Raw genomic sequence first — 19,759 nt, 5'->3', positions numbered from 1 at the left:
TCTTATTAGTTCATGTTCTTTCATGGAAGGTTGTTCATAAATGAAGATAAAACCATGTTAAAGTTTTTAGTGTTTGTTGTGGGTTTTAATTGTTCTAATTGAAAAGAAAGTCTTCGCATTTTTGAAGGAGGTCAAAGTTACTTCAGCAATTAAAGCATTATGCTTTCTTTAAAAAGCCTTCATAGGTTTTAAAAGACATCAAATATGTAACTTTTAGGAGTAGCTATGTTTCTAGATTTTTCTGAAAATGAGTGCAAGCCAGGTTGAATATAGTAGGAAGTTAATATTTTTTTTTACTTACGAACTTTATACTGCATTGTAATCCTATAAAGGTTTTATCTGCATGCCATGTACAGTTTATTATTATTTTTTGTTGTCATTGATTTAGTTCATTTATATCACAGTGGAAGAGAAAAATAATGAGCTTTTCAGGTTTAATTTCTGTTAGATAGGGCTTTAGAATTATCAAGGTGTTTAATGTGGGGTTATTAAGGATTTTAACTGTTCATTGTTGAATGATTATGCTTTGAAAAAATTTATTAAAATTGGAGGTATTAAGATATTTAAACAATTTTGAGAGTGCATGTATGTGCATACAGATACATAATTTCCATAGTATTTTTCTCAGTTTTGGAGGAAAGATTTTAAAGTATTACATGAAGATAAACTAGAAAAGACCACAAAATTAACATTAGAGATCACATTCTGAGACAATAAAACATTTGAACTTGCTAAGAATTTTTTTATATCTACCATGAGGACCCAAAGAAATGATTCTTTGTGGTTTGATTGTGGATTCTGTGTGGTTTGATTGCAGATTCTTTGATTGATTGTTGTTGTTCAGTCGCCAAGTTGTGTCTTTGGAGTCAAATACTTCTTGTATTACTCTCGACTCTGTTACTAACTGTTTATTGTTGTTCAGTCGCTCAGTCATGTCCAACTCTCTGCGACCCCATGGACTGCAGTATGCCAGGCCTCCCTCTCCTTCGCTGTATCCCAGAGCTTGCTCAAACTCATGTCCATTGGGTTGGAGATGCCATCCAACCGTCCTGTCCTCTGTTGACCCCTTCTCCTCCTGCCTTCAATCTTTCCCAACATCAGGGTCTTTTCTGATGAGTCAGCTCTTCACATCAAGTGGCCAAAGTATTGGAGCTTCAGCTTCAGTCCTTCCATTGAATATTCAGGATTGATTTCCTTTAGGACTGACTGGTTTGATCTACTTGCACTCCAAGGGAGTGACCCTGTACTAAAAGTATTCAGGAACATTAAATTTCTTTGATCTTTGTCTACATAGCTATCACACTCTATAATGAGTATTTAATTATGTAGGTGAGAAGGACAGTTGCCTTTCTGTTGTTCAATCATCAAATGGCAATTATCTTTTAATTCTCCTTACCCCTGTTACCATGAAAGAATTTTCACTGACCTTCTCTCTTGCCCACCAGAACCATTCAGTATAACATGCAGATTGGTGTAGGGAAAATGGAAATGTGTGCTAGTGTGTGCTATGCCTTTCTGTTTTCCTCCTTGCATTCAAAGAACTTCTTACCTTATTCATAGCAGATAAACTTGATGTCAACTCTCTTTCATTTCCAGGGTTTATAGATTAGGAATATGATTTCCTTTAGTAAGTTCATTTTAACAAAATTCCATTATTAAAGGAAATTGGATGTCCTGAGGAGTGTGTGATAAACTTGTAACCATATTACTTAGCTTAGGAAAATAAACCAATGATTTTTCTTATGGAAGTTAACATTTTAAGTTTGACTGGTTACATCACTAAGAAGATGACTTTAGTTAAGTGTTTTTTAAGTGTCCTGACATAATTATACTCACAATTCAAACATATGAAGCATATTTAAAATATGACCAGCTTATGCTTGAATATTTGGAATGATCTTCTTCCCTGTTTCCCCTCTACTTCCTATAAATTTAAGATTCTATTTTTAATTTCATTCACATTTTTTGTATATTTTGTTTTCATTGCTACTGTGGGCTAAGGCCATCTCTTATATTTTTCTAGCAATATTTTTAATGGAGAGGGGATAAAAATATTCTTTATTCTGTAAACTGTTAGGCATTTTAAAAGATTTGGACTTAAGTCATTATGACTGTCTCCAAAATATTTTGAGAGCTTAGGAAAGTGATTTTAATCAATAAGAATCTTTTATCCTTTGAAGGAGAATTTTGCTTAAGCTATTGCCTTTAGGAGCTTTTTGTATGTAAGGTTTTTATAATTTGTTGTAAATATTTAAGAGAAATTTGGTTTTATTTAGTAAAGAAAGAAAGAAAGTTAGTTGCACAGTCATATCCAACTCTTTGTGATCCTATGGACTGTAGCCCGCCAGGCTCCTCTGTCCCTGGAATTCTCCAGGCAAGAGTGCTGGAGTGGGTTGCCATTTCCTTCTCCAGGGTAATTCCTGACCCAAGAACAATTAAAAAGCACACACATTTCCTCCTTTGTGAGGAATTCTTACAAGAAAAATTTGTGAGTAGCCTGAAACAAAGCAGGATTTTTCCAGTGAAACCTGATGGAGATAATAAATGAGCCAGGTAAAACCTTCTTAAAGCAAAAACCAAAGGATATATGGAGAGATAGATTGTCTTCTTTGGTATTTTCTAAGGAAATTGTCCAACCAGTCCATCCTAAAGGAGATCAGTCCTGGGTGTTCATTTGAAGGACTGATGCTGAAGCTGAAACTCCAGTACTTTGGCCATCTCATGCGAAGAGTTAACTCATTGGAAAAGACCCTGATGCTGGGAGGGATTGGGGGCAGGAGGAGAAGGGGACGACAGAGGATGAGATGGCTGGATGGCATCACCAACTCAATGGGCATGAGTTTGAGTAAACTCCAGGAGTTAGTGATGGACAGGGAGGCCTGGCATGCTGCAATTCATGGGGTCGCAAAGAGTCGGACACGACTGAGCTACTGAACTGAATTGAACTGAACTGAAGGAAATTGTAATCTGTTTCAGTATTGAATTCAAAAGGACTGAGAGGCAGAGCTGGAAAATTGAAATATTCAACCTTTTTATGAATCAGGTGAAATAAGTGGTCAGTGAATGTCATGCTTCAAAAGAACATGCACAGATATCTGGAAATGGCAGTATTATAATAGATATTTTAAATTGGTCAGACAAAGTTCATGCGCTAATCTACCATGATGAATAGTTTTGAAGGACATTGAAATGCTAAAGGGTACTGTGTTTGCTTTCATGTAGACAAACCTGAGTGGATGTAAGTTTTTCTTTAATATAAGACCAAGGCAGTCATAGCATATACAAATCCATGTTGTTTTTGTTGTTAACATTTATTTTTTCATGGTTGTAGGCTATTGATATAGAATTATCTATGATGTTGATTTAGCTGAACAAATTATAGTTTAAAAATGCTGAAAAGTGTAAGGTTTTCTTGGCCACTCTTTGGAGATATTGATCTGTGGATTGAAGGTATGATACTGCTTGCATTAGGTTGTACATTGGTTTTAATCACCGCAGGATCTTTTCTTTCCATGGGGACCTATAACTAAGGTTTGGTTTTAATTTCATTAAAAAATATTACATTGGCAACATCCATGTTAAAATAAGATGTTTCCCTGGTGTTAAAATATGTAAACACTATTGCAATCATTTTTGAAGTCTACTCAATGCTTTGAATTTGTTGTTTTATATCTTAAATTTTACCAACTTTCTTAACTCCACGAAGAATCTCTGAACTATCATTCATTTTATTTGATCTTCTTGTGATTTGGGTTGTAGTATGAGATTACACATAGGAATAGAACACCATTAGAGGGAAATAAAATCCTTTGTACAGAACACATAACCCTCTATACTAGCCTTTAGCAGTGTACAAACAATGATAAAGTGATGACATGACTAATATTGGACTCCTGCACATGAGACTCATTGCCTTTACTGGGGACTCAGGATCAGTTCAGTTCAGTTCAGTCGCTCAGTCATGTCTGACTCTTCGTGACCCCATGGAATGCAGTGCACCAGGCCTCCCTGTCCGTCACCAACTCACGGAATCCACCCAAACCCATGTCCATTGAGTCGGTGATGCCATCCAGCCATCTCATCGTCTGTCGTCCCCTTCTTCACCCGCCTTCAATCTTTCCCAGCATCAGGGTCTTTTCCAATGAGTCAGTACTTCACATCAGGTGGCCAAAGTATTGGAGTTACAGCTTTAGGATCAGTCCTTCCAATGAATACTAAAGGCTGATTTCCTTTAGGATGGACTGCTTGGATCTCCTCGCTGTCCAAGGGACTCTCAAGAATCTTCTCTAACACCACGGTTCAAAAGCATCAATGCTTCGGCGCTCAGCTTTCTTTATAGTCCAACTCTCACATCCATACATGACTACTGGAAAAACCATGGCCTTGACTAGACAGACCTTTATTGGCAAAGTAATGTGTCTGCTTTTTAATATGCTGTCTAGGTTGGTCATAACTTTTCTTCCAAGGAGTAAGCGTCTTTTAATTTCATGGCTGCAGTCACCATCTGCAGTGATTTTGGAGCCCCCCAAAATAAAGTCTGTCACTGTTTCCCCATCTGTTCACCATGAAGTGATGGGACCAGATGCCATGATCTTTAATGTTGAGCTTTAAACCAGCCTTTTCACTCTCCTCTTTCACTTTCATCAAGAGGCTCTTTAGTTGTTTGCTTTCTGCCATAGGGGTGGTGTCATCTACATATCTGAGGTTATTGATATTTCTCCCGGCAATCTTGATTCCAGCTTGTGCATCATCTAGCCCGGTGTTTCTCATGATGTACTCTGCATATAAGTTAAATAAGCAGGGTGACAATATACAGCCTTGAAGTACTCCTTTCCCAATTGGAACCAGTCTGTTGTTCCATGTCCAGTTCTAACTGTTGCTTCCTGACCTGCATACAGATTTCTCAAGAGGCAGGTCAGGTGATCTGGTATTCCCATCTCTTTCAGAATTTTCCACAGTTTGTGGTGATCCATGCAGTCAAAGGCTTTGGCATAGTCAATAAATCAGAAATAGATATTTTTCCAGAACTCTCTTGCTTTTTCAATAATCCAACAGATGTTGGCTATTTGACCTCTGGTTCCTCTGCCTTTTCTAAATCCAACTTGAACATCTGGAGGTTTATGGTTCACATACTGTTAAAACCTGGCTTGGAGAATTTTGAGCGTTACTTTACTAGCATGTGAGATGAGTGCAATTGTGTGGTAGTTTGAGCATTCTTTGCCGTTACCTTTCTTTGGGATTGGAATGAAAACTGACCTTTTCCAGTTCTGTGGCCACTACTGAGTTTTCCAAGTCAGTCACTGCTGACTCAGGAAAGAACTTTCTAATTTTAGCTTTAACCCTTTTGAAAGAAAGACGTGAATCCAGACAGTCTAATCGTAAATGTGCATGTAGTCACCTCTTCCTATATGTCTATTTTACATATAAATACTGAACTCATCCATCCACTGTCTGATTTTAAGTTATATTTTCGTGAACTATAATTAAATAATTCAGGGTCCAAATATCCAACTTATGGATAAAAGAGGTTAAAGTTTTTGGCGACTCTGAAGGAATAGAATTTCATTCCCTCATAAAATAGGCACATTTATAGAGTTTTTTTTCACTTTTTTTGCCCTGGAGATTCAGAGAGGGGAGAATCTTGCTTTCTCATGGGCATAGGGTTCAATGAATCCTCTGATACTTTCATTATAGGTAAGATTTTTTTTTTTTATTTTGATCATGCCAGTGAGTGTAAGTGGGCCCTTTAGAAATAGTTTTGACTACTAGACCAACAGAGAAGTCCCAAAATCATCAACATCTTAATACCAAGAAATGAGATTATGGGCTATAGCCCATCTTAACAACAGCAACAAAAAAAACCCCAAAAACTCTATACTACATCTAACTCTGTTCTTTCCAATAAGCTGCTGCATAAATCTTGATTGCAAGTTTTAGTTGGAGTTTCCAAATATTTTTCTTCAGTAGTATTTCATGGATAAGAAGCTTAGGACTTTGAAAGACAAGAAAAATGTGAGTTGTAAACTACCCATTACACCTAAATGAATGAAGTAAGCTGTTAAATAATAGAAAATATATAATTCTTTGTCTAGACATAGATATGTAGGTTTAAGCTCAATGCAATTCTGGAAGAACTACAAATTCTTCAGTGAGTTCTTCCTGGAGCCATTAGCCAGGTGTTATAGATAACCATGTACTGGTTCTGTTAGTAATTTCTAATGGTGTGATTGAAATAAACATGGGCTTTGGAATCAGACCTAGGTGTGTGGGTGTGAGTACTTGAACTGATATTTAACCTGTGGAATGATGTTTTGCAAGTTACTTAACTAATTTTCTTCTCAGTTTCTTTATGTGAAAACATTTTCAGGATTAAAGTCAAAATGGTTGGCAATGTGAAGTGTTTGAAGGATTTAAAGCAGTTAGGACTATTATACTTTTGGTGCTAGTGGTAAAGAACCTGCCTGCCAGTGCAGAAGACAATAAGAGACATGGGTCAGGAAGATGCCCTGGAGGAGGGCATGACAACCCACTCCAGTATTCTTGCCTGGAGAATCTCATGGACAGAGGAGCCTGGTAGCAAAGGGTCAGACATGACTGAAGCGACTTAACCATGTACTCACGCACATACACACTTTGCTGAAGGAATGCTAAATGGTATAGCCACTTTGAAAAGCAGTTTTAAAAGATTACCAGCACAATATTGTAAATTATCTTTTAATTAAAAATAAATAAATTAAAAAAAGAAAAAACAAAAAACCTTATCTTAAAACCTAACAATTCCTCCCCTAGTAATTTTCCTGAAGAGAAATGAAAATGCATGCTTACATAAATACATACATATGAATGTTTGTAGCAGCTCTGTTCATAATCATCAAAACCTGGAAACAACCGAGTTCAGTTCAGTCACTCACTAGTGGCCAATTCTTTGTGAGTTGGCCATGGACTGCATGCAGCACGCTAGGCTTTCCTGTCCACCACCAATTCCTGGAACTTGCTCAAACTCATGTTTATCCAGTTGGTGATGCCATCCAACCATCTCATCCTCTGCCGTCCCGTTCTCCTCCTGCTTCAATCTTTCCCAGCATGAGGGTCTTTTCAGCTCTTTGCATCAAGTGGCCAAAGTACTGGAGTTTCAGCTTCAACATCAGTCCTTCCAACAAACATTCAGGACTGATCGCCTTTAGGATGTACTGGTTGGATGTCCTTGCAGTCCAAGGGACTCTTAAGAGATGAAACTGGAGCCCATTATACAGAGTGAAGTAAGCCAGAAAGATAAACACCAATACAGTATACTAACACATATATATGGAATTTAGAAAGATGGTAACGATAATCCTATATGCAAAACAGAAAAAGAGACACAGATGTACAGAACAGACTTTGGGACTCTATGGGAGAAGGCGAGGGTGGGATGTTTCAAGAGAACAGCATCGAAACATGTATATTATCTAGGGTGAAACAGATCACCAGCCCAGGTTGGATGCATGAGACAAGTGCTCAGGGCTGGTGCACTGGGAAGACCCAGAGGGATCGGGTAGAGAGGGAGGTGGGAGGGGGGATCGGGATGGGGAATACATGTAAATCCATGGCTGATTCACATCAATGTATGACAAAAACCACTACAATATTGTAAAGTAATTAGCCTCCAACTAATAAAAATAAATGGAAAAAAAAAAGAGTCTTCTCCAATACCACAGTTCAAAAGCTTCAATTCTTCGTCGCTCAGCTTTCTTTATAGTCCAACTCTCACATCTATACCTGACTACTGGAACAACCATAGCCTTGACTAGACGGACCTTTGTTGGCAAAGTAGTGTGTCTGCTTTTTATTATGCTGTCTAGGTTGGTCATAACTTTTTTTTTTTTTTTTCACGTAGTAATGTAGTATTTATTTTAAAAACAGGCATATAGGAGCACCCCTGCAGTTCAAACCTGCTGTTGTTCAAGGATCATTATTGACAGTATACAAGATTATCAGTTTTATTTTAGACAAAGAGTGTTGCTGGAATTTGGAGAAAACTGGTAGTAGGTACCCTGACTATATAGCACAGAATTTAAGATTAGAGCCAAACAGAAATGTAGGATTTAACCCAAGAGGATAGTTCAAGTCATGACAGAAGACAGGATGCCCCAAAAATAAGAGAAAGGAGAGTAGTACACTTTTATGGTTAAGAGAGGACAAGGCACCGAGAGGAAGAGAAGTTCCACAAGGAGTGAATTAAGAACGGCAAATGCTACTGAAATGGAAAGATGAGGACTGAGAAAACAGCATTTCTAATAAGAGTAAGAGGTACCTTGAATAGTGGAAGGAGAAGCCAAATTCAAAAGGGCTAAGCAGTGAGTGATGGTAAGAAACTGAAATAAATTCAAATTTGTCCGCACCCCTCCCATCTTTTCTCGTCCCAGAAACACTGGTTAGGTTTGTAGTCACAGGCCTCTTTTCTTTTTTTGGCGTTCTGTGGCCCTCCAGATAGTGATTTCAGTAATTAAGTTCTTCTTAAATAAGTGTCCCTAGCAGTCTTAGGTTAAAACCGGATTGGTCTCTTCTGTGCTGTCAGCGCCCGGTACTGGCGCTCTGCTTGTCCCCGCTCGCCGCCACGTCCCTGGCCTGGATGTGGGAGGCGAAAGCAGTGAGCATTTCCCGGGCGGTCAGGTGAGTGCCGCGCATAATCAAGCGATGGCCGTCTCCGAACAGCACGTCCACGCAAGGCTCGGAGCCGTCGTGCCTCACGTCAGCAATCACTGAGCAGTTGAGGTTCGTGCAGCGAACTTTCTCGCTGCTCACCGCCTGGAGAAAGGTCCTCGTCGATTCCACGTTCTTCTCGAAGGGGCAGAACTGAACCCGAACCTGCTTGACCGAGCGGAGTCCGAGCCGAGCCAAGGCCGCCGCCATGGTGATAACTTTTCTTCCAAGGAGTAAGCGTCTTTTTATTTCATGGCTGCAATCACCATTTGCAGTGATTTTGGTGCTCCCAAAAATAAAGTCTGCCACTGTTTCCACTGTGTCTCCATCTATTTGCCATGGAGTAATGGGACCAGATGCCATGATCTTTGTTTTTGAATGTTGAGCTTTAAGCCAACTTTTTCACTGTTCTCTTTCACTTTCATCAAGAGGCTCTTTAGTTCTTCTTCACTTTCTGCCATAAGCGTGGTGCCATCTGCGTATCTGAGGTTATTGATATTTCTCCTGGCAATCTTGTTTCCAGCTTGTGCTTCATCCAGCCCAGCGTTTCTCATGATGTACTCTGCATATCAGTTAACTAAGCATAGTGACAATATACAGCCTTGATGTACTCCTTTTCCTATTTGGAACCAGACTGTTCCATGTCTAGTTCTAACTGTTGCTTCCTGAGCTGCATACAGGTTTCTCAAGAGGCAGGTCAGGTATTCCCATCTCTTGCAGAATTTTCCACAGTTTATTGTGATCCACATAGTCAAAGGTGTAATGACCTCCATACAGATTTCTCAGGAGGCAGGAAAATTTATGCTTACATAGACACTTACATGTGAATGTTTATAGCAGCTTTGTTCATAATCATGAAAACCTGTAAACAACCCAGATATTCATCAATTGACGAATGGAAAAAAAAAGAAAAAAAACTTGTGTTATACCCATACAATAAAAAGGGAATGACTACTAGTACATGCAACAACATGGTTGAATATCATGTTTATGCTAAGTGAAAGAAACCACTAAAACCTGTATACAGTATGATTACGTTTCTAATTACATTTTGGAGAAAGCAAAACTATAGGGACACAAACCAGATAAGTGGTTACCACATGGCTGGGAATAAAGAAAAGTGACTGACCGTAAAGGGAAATGAGAGAATATTTAGGTGGGGTGGACGTGTTCCATGTCTTGTTTGTGTTAGAAGCTGCATGACCGTGTTTTGTCAATGATGAGCTTCACTGTATGTAAGTCATATCCCAATCAAAAGGGAAAAAACCTTGTGTTACAGAGTGATTATGGATAGTATATGAGATCATCTTCCTCCCCCCATTGTTTCTTCTGCTTGGTTCTTCATTATCCTCTGTTCTTTCTGTTTCTCTTATAAATTTGGGGTCCATGATAAATTGCAATGTCTGATTTCAAGGCTGAGATACTACAGAAAATTGATGTCTTTATCTGCAATCTGAGTCAGATTTTAAATAGAGTCATTAACTGTGTTTTCATACTTCTAGATATTTCAGTTAGTACTGAATAACTCAGAGATGGAATTTGCCTACTCTGTGAAATACACCAAATAAATCGGGACTTCCCTGGCAGTTCAGTGGTTATGACTCTACACTTCCACTGCAGGGTGCGTGGGTTCAATCCCTGCTTATGATACTTAGATCCCACATGCCTGTTGGCCAAACAGCAACAACAAAAGCATATATATATATGTATGTGTATATATATATATACACACACACAGACACATATACACACACCAAATATACTTGCTTTTACTCTGTTAAAGCAAGTTAAAGAGTTAAGTTGCCTTATCTCTGTCCTGTGGCTGTGGAGGTGTATGGTATGGTGTGGAGGGTATTTAGAGCAGTCTTAAATTTTGAGCCTGAATCCTGATTATGACGGCTTCCTCTTCTTCTCAGCAAACACTGTTTTATGTCAGACGTTCTCAAAACTTGAGCAAACATCAGAATCACCTGGAGTAGTTAAAAGAGACATTTTTGGCTCCACCTATAGAATTGCTGAGTTAGTAGGTCTGGAGTGGGATCCAAGAATTTGTATTTCTAACAAATTCCCAGATGCTGTTGATGCTCCTGGTTTGGGGCACACACTTTGAGAACCATGGATTTATACTTACTCTGGTGTTGCAGTATCAGAATTCCTGCCTAAGTAGTTGCATGCTAAGTAACTTCAGTTGTGTCCTACTCTTTGCTGCGCTATGGACTGTAGCCTGCCAGGCTCCTCTGTCCATGGGATTCTCCAGGCAAGAATAGTGGAGTGGATTGCCATGGTCTCCTCCAGGGGATCTTCCTGACCCAGGGATCAAACCCTCATCTGTTAAATCTCCTGCATTGACAGGCGAGTTCTTTACCACTAGCGCCACCTGGGAAGGTGTGCCAACATAAAGTAGCCAACATTTTGTTTTTGAACCACTTCACCATTTCAGGGCCACATTTATATTGGATAAAACTTTTATATTAAAGTGTGAGAGAAACACAGACAGTTAGTGTTTGGCTAGCAGCCACAAAGTATTTGATGCTTTAAAGAGAAATAGTGCTGGCAAGAGACGAAGCAAAAAATATGTATGTGTAGCTGCACCCTCTTCCTCTTCACCTCTTGAATGTCATCCTACTATATCATAGTTATTTTATCCCTCTAGGTACAATCTCCTTTTGGACACCTATTCTCTATAAAAGCTCCAAGGGCTCCTACCACGCCTCCTCTAATCATTGGCTTTCAGTCGCTCAGTTCAATCAGTTCAGTTTAGTTCAGTCTCTCAGTCATGTCCGACTCTTTGTGACCCCATGGACTGCAGGTTGCCAGGCCTCCCCACCAACTCCCAGAGCCTACTCAAACTCAAATGCATCGTGTCAGTGATGCCATCCAACCATCTCATCCTCTGTTGTCCCCTTCTCTTCCCGCCTTCAATCCTCCCCAGCTTCAGGGTCTTTTCCAATGAGTCAGTTCTTTCACATTAGGTGGCCAAAGTATTGGAGTAATAGCTTTAGTATCAGTGCTTGAAATGAATATTCAGAACTGATTTCCTGTAGGATTGACAGGTTGGATTTCCTTGCAGTCCAAAGGACTCTGAAGTCTTCTCCAACACCACAGTTCAAAAGCATCAGTTCTTTAGTACTTAGCTTTCTTTATATTTCAACTCTCACATCCATATGTGACTACTGGAAAATCCATAGCTTTGACTAGATGGACCTTTCTTGGTAAAGTAATGTGTCTGCTTTTTAATATGCTATGTAGGTTGGTCATAACTTTTCTTCCAAGGAGTAAGCATCTTTTAATTTCATGGTTGCAGTCACCATCTACAGTGATTTTGGAGCCCCAAATAATAAAGTCTCTCAGTGTTTCCATTGTTTCCCTAATTGCCATGCAGCGATGGGACCAGATGCCATGATCTTAGCTTTCTGAATGTTAAGCTTTAAGCCAACTTTTTCACTCTCCTCTTTCACTTTCATCAAGAGGCTCTTTAGTTCTTCTTTGCTTTCTGCCATAGGGGTGGTGTCATCTGCATGTCTGAGGTTATTGATATTTCTCCAAGCAATCTTGATTCCAGTTTGTGCTTCATTCAGCCTGGTATTTCGCATGATGTACTCTGCATGTAAGTTAAATAAGCAGGGTGACAATATGCTGCCTTGACATACTCCTTTCCTGATTTGGAACCAATCTGTTGTTCTGTGTCCAGTTCTAACTGTTGCTTCTTGACCTGCATACAGATTTCTCAGGAGGCAGGTCAGGTGTTTTGGTGTTCCCATCTCTTTCAGAATTTTCCACAGTTTGTTGTGATCCACACAGTCAAAGGCTTTGGCGTAGTGAATAATGCAAAAGTAGATGTTTTTCTAGAACTCTCTTGCTTTTTCGATAATCCAGTGGATGTTGTCAATTTGATCTCTGGTTCCTCTTCCTTTTCGAAATCCAGCTTGAACATCTGGAAGTTCACGGTTCACATACTGTTGAAACCTGGCTTGGAGAATTTTGAGGATTTCTTTTGGTAGCGTGTGAGATGAGTGCAATTGTGCAGTAGTTTGAGCATTTGTTGGCATTGCCTTTCTTTGGGATTGGAATGAAAATGGACCTTTTCCAGTCCTGTGGCCACTGCTGAGTTTTTCATATTTGCTGACATATTGAGTGCAGCACTTTCACAGCATCATCTTTCAGGATTTGAAATAGCTCAACTGGAATTCCATCACCATTAGCCTTAGGTATTCTCAGTTAAGATTTTTCCCTGCCTATTTTGTAATAATCCTGACCTCTTCACAGTTAAGTTTCATGGTTGTGTCCAAATTTTTATTCCAGACTGATAGTAATTTTCACTGAGTGAAACCAGAGTACCATCAACTGCACAATTTGCAACAGTCTGGGGTTTGTGGGTGTCTGATTTCACGTGAACAGATAGAAATCGTCATCTTAAACGCTTCTCTAGACCAAGAAAGAAATAATCCTAGTAATTTTAATAGCACTAGGTAGAAAAAGAAATGAGTAAAATTTAGAATCTTAAAACAAATTTTAGATGTTAAATTTAAGGAAATCTTATATTATTTTTTCTTCATAAATGCCAAAGCCGATACTGAGGACTATATATATAAATTTAATCAGAAGTCTGATTATTTTAAGGTTGCGTTAGGGTATTCGCTGAAATGATATCTCCTGATTTCTCTCTGTGATAGATTATCGTTATTTTATGCTTAGAGAGCTGGTGTCCTTTTCTCCTTCTACCACCACCTTACTGATTATCTAGAGTCTGAGAAAATAGCTCATTATACTGGTTGATTACATGCCTCAATTGAATAGTAGCTTGCTGCCAATTATCATTACAATGCCATATTGATTTTTTCTCATTTCCACTGCAGAAATTAAAGCAGAATTTGTTTAAAATGAGTTTCCATATATATTGTGGATGTGATTGGTTCTGAATGTTTGAACTATTTTTAAAATAGTTTTCTTCAGTGATCTGTTGTTTCTTAATGATGGTGTCATCTTTGTTGATAAGCTTTACCTTAGTTAGATATGAAATGTGATTTAAAGGCTGTGGCATTGAACTATAGTCATGACTTAAATATATATATAGATTTTAATTATTGCTTCAAAGGTTTCCTGCTGTATATTAATTTACTTTTGAGAATTTCATGGGCAATATGATTCTGCTCATTCTTTTAACCACACAAATCAGTAAATTTAGTTAAATTTTAATTAGCAAATATTTAATGTTGACTATATGTAATCTACTCTGCTAAGCATTATGGGAGACTCAAAGATGAATAAGATTATGTAACAGTCTTCAGAGAATTTTTCATCCAGAAAGGTGGGTAAGACACTTGTGATGCAATCATAATGTCGTTCAGTAAGAGATATAGAAACAACGGGCATTCAAGGGGAAATAACACATTTGAATGTAGTACTTACAGGGAAAAACATTAATGGAGGAATTGCCAGTCAGTTTGAGCCTTGGAGAGATGGAGTTAGAGTTACCTTCTGGAAAGAAAGAATGAAAAATGAGGTCAAGCAGGGAAGACTGCAGGAAACAGAATATGTCTGATTTTATTGGAACATGTTGTCTAAGGCTTGAGGCTTGAAAGGTAGGTTGAGGTTTGATAAGAATCAGGAGTTGCAATTTGTTAGGTAGTTCAGAGAAGATTTTTGACGGAAGACTGCCCTTATTCCCTCTACTGGGAAAGTTCTTACTCTTTTCAAAGCTCTGCTCCAATATCACTTTATCAAAGAATCTTCCCCTGACTACACATAAAAAAAATAATAATAATAATACTGGGTCACTCATTCCATTTCCCAAGGTTTTTTTCTATTCATAGTACCAAAGCAGTGATATTTTATTAAATAGTTATTTATTTGTCCTTTGTCTTCTTTTTTCTAGATGATAAGCTACATGAACGTAGGGGCTTACTTCGTTGCCAGTTATCTCTGTCACATAGAACATGCCTGGTAGTTAGTGGGAACTCAAATAAATATATTTTGAATGAATGATCAGAATAAATGCAAAGATGAAAAAGTTGGGGATCAGGAATTTATGCCAGTATTCAAGTTTGAGGGATTCAAAGGATAGTGGTGTTATTAACAGAATATGGAAGAGTGGAAGAGGAGTTGATAAAGGGAAACAGAGACAAAGCAGAAAATAAATTTGGGTTATAAATTCAGGCTTAAGTGTTTAATGCTGGTGAAACAACCAAGGTAGTGCTGTGGAATGGGCAATCTAAAATGTGTGAAAAGTGTGGGATTGCGATAAAAGATCTCTTCAGTCATTCTCATAGGGTCAATACTCAAAGCAATTGGAGTAGAAAAAAAGAATAACAAACAGCATGAAGACTGGATTAGCAGATTTGAAAATCAAAAATTTAATTTGAGGTATTTAATGTTTTAATTATATAAACTTATTTATACTTTGTTTGTTTGTTTAATAGCTGGGTTAACAACTTTGGACATGAAGGTCTTGGACTCTTGTTGGATGTGCTGGAAAAGCTTCTGGACAAGAAACAGTAAGAATAAACAAGAAAAAAAAATTCACCACAGGGGAGATTTTTAAGCAAAATATAATTTTTTTTTCTTCTATTCAGGCAAGAAAATATTGACAAGAAGAATCAGTATAAACTTATTCAGTGCCTCAAAGCATTTATGAACAATAAGGCAAGTAGTATTTATTTCTGCCTTTGTTACAAAAGATGAGAACTTTCCCAACAGAGTGTATGAAACAGGCAAAATCCTGGGTGCTTACTCAGTTTTCAAAAGGGTCTTTATAATGCAAATCATCATGAGCTTCATTTAAATATTATTTAAAATATACTTTGCTTCTCAAAATATTTAATGACAGTTTTTGCAATCATGCAGACATCAAGTCTTGTTCCCAAATCAGATAATACTGTGTTTTGTTTTGTTTTTTTTTAATAGTAGTCGGAAAATTTAAATTTGATGGATTGGATACCATTTCCTTACAGAGAGTTTATCTTCCATTATAAAGGACAATTCAAAACTATGGTTTGATTTTTTTTTTTTTTTTTGCTAGAAACAGTATAAGGTTAAGATTTTTTATTTCTTTTTTTGTTCAGTTAATGTCAGTGAGTTAACATCCATAAAAGACTTTTCTGGCAGATAGCAGAAGATTTTTGTATATGTGTGGTACCAGTTGCATTATTATTAAGGATTTATCTTCTAAAAGTAGTCTTTTCTCAGGTTATGAAGTTATTGTCATTTTTTTTCTATAAACTAGAATGAAGAATGAACTCTTATGTATGATTTATGCCATATTCCTATAGGTAAAATACCATTGACATTTATTAATTAAAAAATCCCTTTAGATGGTGTTCTTATGATCTCAAAATATTTAAGAAAAATAAATAAGTATAACAATGACCTAAATCTTGCAAGATGTGAAATATAGCTATTTTTAAATAATAGCCAATGCAGTAAGAGTATCTACATAAGTAGTCTGAAATATTTTTTTCAAGTGTATGGGATTATGCATGATTATGTATGTGTATATTATACACACATATATCAACAAAGCATTTTTTGAGCATCTGATGGATGCTTGCCAATTGACATGAGTCTCATGTATAGAATATACTAATTGTACTGTTTCTTCTGAAAAGATTTCCATCAGTATTCCTGCAGAATTTCTCAACTTTGAGCTCTTTGTCTTTGATGATAAAATTATGCAGAATGTGATACCTAATAGGAAAGCAGTTAATGAACATTGCTTCTCAAGATGGATCTCTTTTTTTAATTGAGGGAAACTAAGAAATAATGGAAAGATAACACAGTACTAGAAATCAGGAGACAGAGTCTTTGCTTTGCCACTAAGTTGTGTGGCCTTTAGAAAATCATTTGACCTCTCTGCCAATGAGTCACCTAACCTGTAAAATTAGGAGTCTGATCTAAATTCTTACTGGTTTGAGTAGTGAGCTCTTACAGCTTTCCAGGGTATGAGTGTAATCAATATAGTTAGTAGAGAAAGTCATATTAGTGAGATTTCCTGTAGAGCCTTTTCCCTTGAGACAGCAGTTGACATGCCAATACATAATTAGTTTATTTATAATGTGTTAATTTCATTTATACAGCCAAGTAATTCATTTATACATACGTAACATGTATCTGTTCTTTATTAGTGTCTTTTCTCATATAGGTTATTACAGAATATTGAGCAGAGTTCCCTCTGCTGTGCAGTGGGTCTTTGTTGGTTATTTATCTTATATATTATAGTATATATGTGTTCATGCCAAACTTCTGATTTATCCTTCCCCCAACCACATTTCCCCTTTGGTAATCATAATTTTGTTTTTGATATCTGTAAGTCTGTTTCTGTTGTGTAAATAAGTTTTTTCTTTTTTATTAATTAGATTCCACATATGAATGATATCATATGATATATGTTTGTCTTTCTCTGTCTTCAGTTAATAAAATAATTTCTAGGTCCATCCATGTTGCTGCAAATGGCCTTTCATTATTTTTTTATGGCTGAGTAATACTCCATCCTCCATTGTATATATGTACCACATCTTCTTTATTCATTCCTCTGTCAATGGACATTTAGGTTGCTTCCGTGTCTTGGCTATTGTAAACAGTGCTGCAATGAATATTTGAGTGCATGTTTCCTTTCAGGTTATGGTTTTCTCTAGATATCTTCCCAGCAGTGAGATTTCTAGATCATATGCTAGTTCTATTAGTTTTCTTTTTTTTTTTTTTAAGGATCCTTCATACTGTTCCTGCATAGTGGTTGTACCAAGTTGCTTTCCCACTAACAGTGTAGGAGGGAGAACATGATGGTTTGATTTAGATTATTTTAAATTAAGGCTAAGTTTTAGTTAGAGCATGTTAATGTATTTTACACTGGTGCTAGGAACATGAATAAATGGTAAGTCTTTTAAATTACAGACATCTGAAACAATAGGCATAGAGTTACATTAAAAAATATACAGTGATATATCAATTTCATGTTGTACTGAATTTGTCATGATCAAAGCATGAAATTTTAGCCTGAAATGACGTACGCATCAAATTTGCTGACCCCAAAGGTTTTGATTACCTACTTCAAAAACTCTTTTTGCTTATACAGTACATGGAATAATACACTTATGAAAAGGAAACCATTGCCCCTTAACTTCCATTGTTATAATATTGCTCTAATGTTTAGGTTGATGGTTTTCCATCATTTCTCATACCTTCATTTTTATTTTGAGTATTTCCCTTCATGTTAGAAACTACCTTTATACAATAAAATGGAAATTTGAAAAATTTAATGATTTCACTGTCAGTCTAACTGGTTTTTCAAGTTAAGTTTGGTAACTGTATAGTAATCATCTATCTCTCCATTTTACAAATTTTCATTTATTTTCGTTACTATTTATTGTTTACTACCCACCTTTATATATTCATATTCCTTTTGTTTTCTTTGCTTCTTTTTAATTTTGTCTTTTCCATTTCCTTTTTTGTCTTATTTCTGTGTATTTTGTTATTATTATACCTAAAACTCATGTTGTTTTCTCCTGAATTGTTTTAGAAAATAGAAACCATGAAAATATTCAAGTGTGTGGTACTTCCGTAAAGTTTAGCTTGAAATGGCAATTTTGCTATGATGAAATATTGTCAGATTCCACTGTTAAACTGCAAAAACAAGCAAACATACTTCATAAGAAATCTGAGAAATACCTTGTGGGCCAAAGATCAAAGAAAATATGACCTTCTCTATGTAGTGAAAACCCGAGTTTTGGGCTTTCTTCAACATTTCTTTACCTATTCTTGTGATGCACACTTGCATGCATATATTTAAGCCTAGAAAATCAATGAAAATGGTGTCTGTCTCCTCTGCCTAATTGACTGTGACATGTAGTATTCAATAAAACCCATGCTCCACTTCTTTGGGGTTATAATTTTGCTATGCAGCACAGCTACTTTAAAGAGGGAGGCTAAAAGAGAGAAGGTATGGGAAAACCAATACAGAAGTTTATAGCTTCTTTAACTGGCATGTAGTACACAAAAGAGCTTTTCAACATTTTACCCTTTTTGTTCAACTTAATTTTCCATACAAACATAATCAAAAATTAAATCATGAGTTCCAGATGTCTCCAGCGAAAACCAAGGACATAAGTACAACAGCTACATATTCTTCTTTATTGAGGAAATACTGATTGCTGCATATTTCTTCCAAATTTTTATGGAATGTTTAGTTAGGATAATGGAGATTGTATCTCATAAAAGGACCTAAAATCCAAGAAGTGGTCATTTCAAATAAAAAGCAATTGACTTTGAAGAACATTCATTTAATTAAATAGAACCTCAATGTGGAGGCATGGGATTTTAGAAAATCATTGTTAATTTGTTTTTTAAAATTAAAGATATGACTCCAAAATATTTTGAAAGAAAGTTTTTTTTTTTTCCTTTCAGTTTGGATTGCAAAGGATTCTAGGAGATGAAAGAAGTCTTTTACTCCTAGCGAGAGCAATTGACCCCAAACAACCCAACATGATGACTGAAATAGTAAAAATACTTTCAGCTATTTGCATTGTTGGAGAAGAAAACATGTAAGTATTGCTTTGTCATTAACATTAACTGCATAGAAATGACACTAGAGAAATTGAGAAATTTATGCTGTTTCTTTCGATACCATGCAGCTGTGCTCAGTTGCTTGGTGGTATACGACTCTTTGCAACCCCTTGGACTGTAACTCACCAGACTCCTCTGTCCATGAGGCTTCTCCAGGTGAGAATACTGGAGTGGGTACCCATTCCCTTCTCCAGGGCATCTTCCTGACCCAGGGATCGAATCCATGTCTCCTGTATCTCTTGCCTTGGCAGCAGATTCTTTACCACTAGTGCCACCTATAGTTTGCATGAAAATAGTATTAAATTTCAGGAAAAAAATTGGCATTTTTATCTTATCTGTTTACATTTTAGCTTTTGTTTTGATTCTTTGAAAAATAGGTTTAAAAAGACAGAATCCTAATGGGAAGTTCTTCAATGTTGGACATTCAAAGTGAATGATTATAATTTTATCTAGTTGAAGGGAAAGCAATTATTAGAAAAGTAGGGAAAGATCAGTTAGGGAGTAATTTTGGCTAAACACACAG

The 19,759-nt window shown here is 36.8% G+C and overlaps 2 protein-coding genes across 3 annotated transcripts in view; one reads left to right on the top strand and one right to left on the bottom strand.

Moving 5' to 3' along the window:
* DIAPH2 (diaphanous related formin 2) overlaps positions 1-19,759 on the top strand; it is a 932,191-nt gene that overhangs the window by 256,875 nt on the left and 655,557 nt on the right. For both annotated transcript variants that reach the window (XM_043457771.1, XM_043457769.1), the window contains 3 exons: positions 15,102-15,176; positions 15,255-15,324; positions 19,078-19,214. In XM_043457771.1, coding sequence (XP_043313706.1) covers positions 15,102-15,176; positions 15,255-15,324; positions 19,078-19,214 — 282 coding nt within the window. The remainder of the gene's footprint in view (positions 1-15,101; positions 15,177-15,254; positions 15,325-19,077; positions 19,215-19,759) is intronic.
* Positions 7,966-8,895, bottom strand: LOC122434423 (39S ribosomal protein L53, mitochondrial-like). The gene has a single exon (XM_043457773.1). The coding sequence runs from the start codon at positions 8,890-8,892 to the stop codon at positions 8,554-8,556; it is 339 nt and encodes a 112-aa protein (XP_043313708.1). The 5' UTR covers positions 8,893-8,895; the 3' UTR covers positions 7,966-8,553.

This window comes from Cervus canadensis, chromosome X, assembly GCF_019320065.1.
Source record: "Cervus canadensis isolate Bull #8, Minnesota chromosome X, ASM1932006v1, whole genome shotgun sequence".
Classification (NCBI taxonomy): Eukaryota; Metazoa; Chordata; class Mammalia; order Artiodactyla; family Cervidae; genus Cervus; species Cervus canadensis.
The sequence above is the reverse complement of the archived record's forward strand: the minus strand, read 5'-3'. Positions and strand labels throughout refer to the sequence as shown.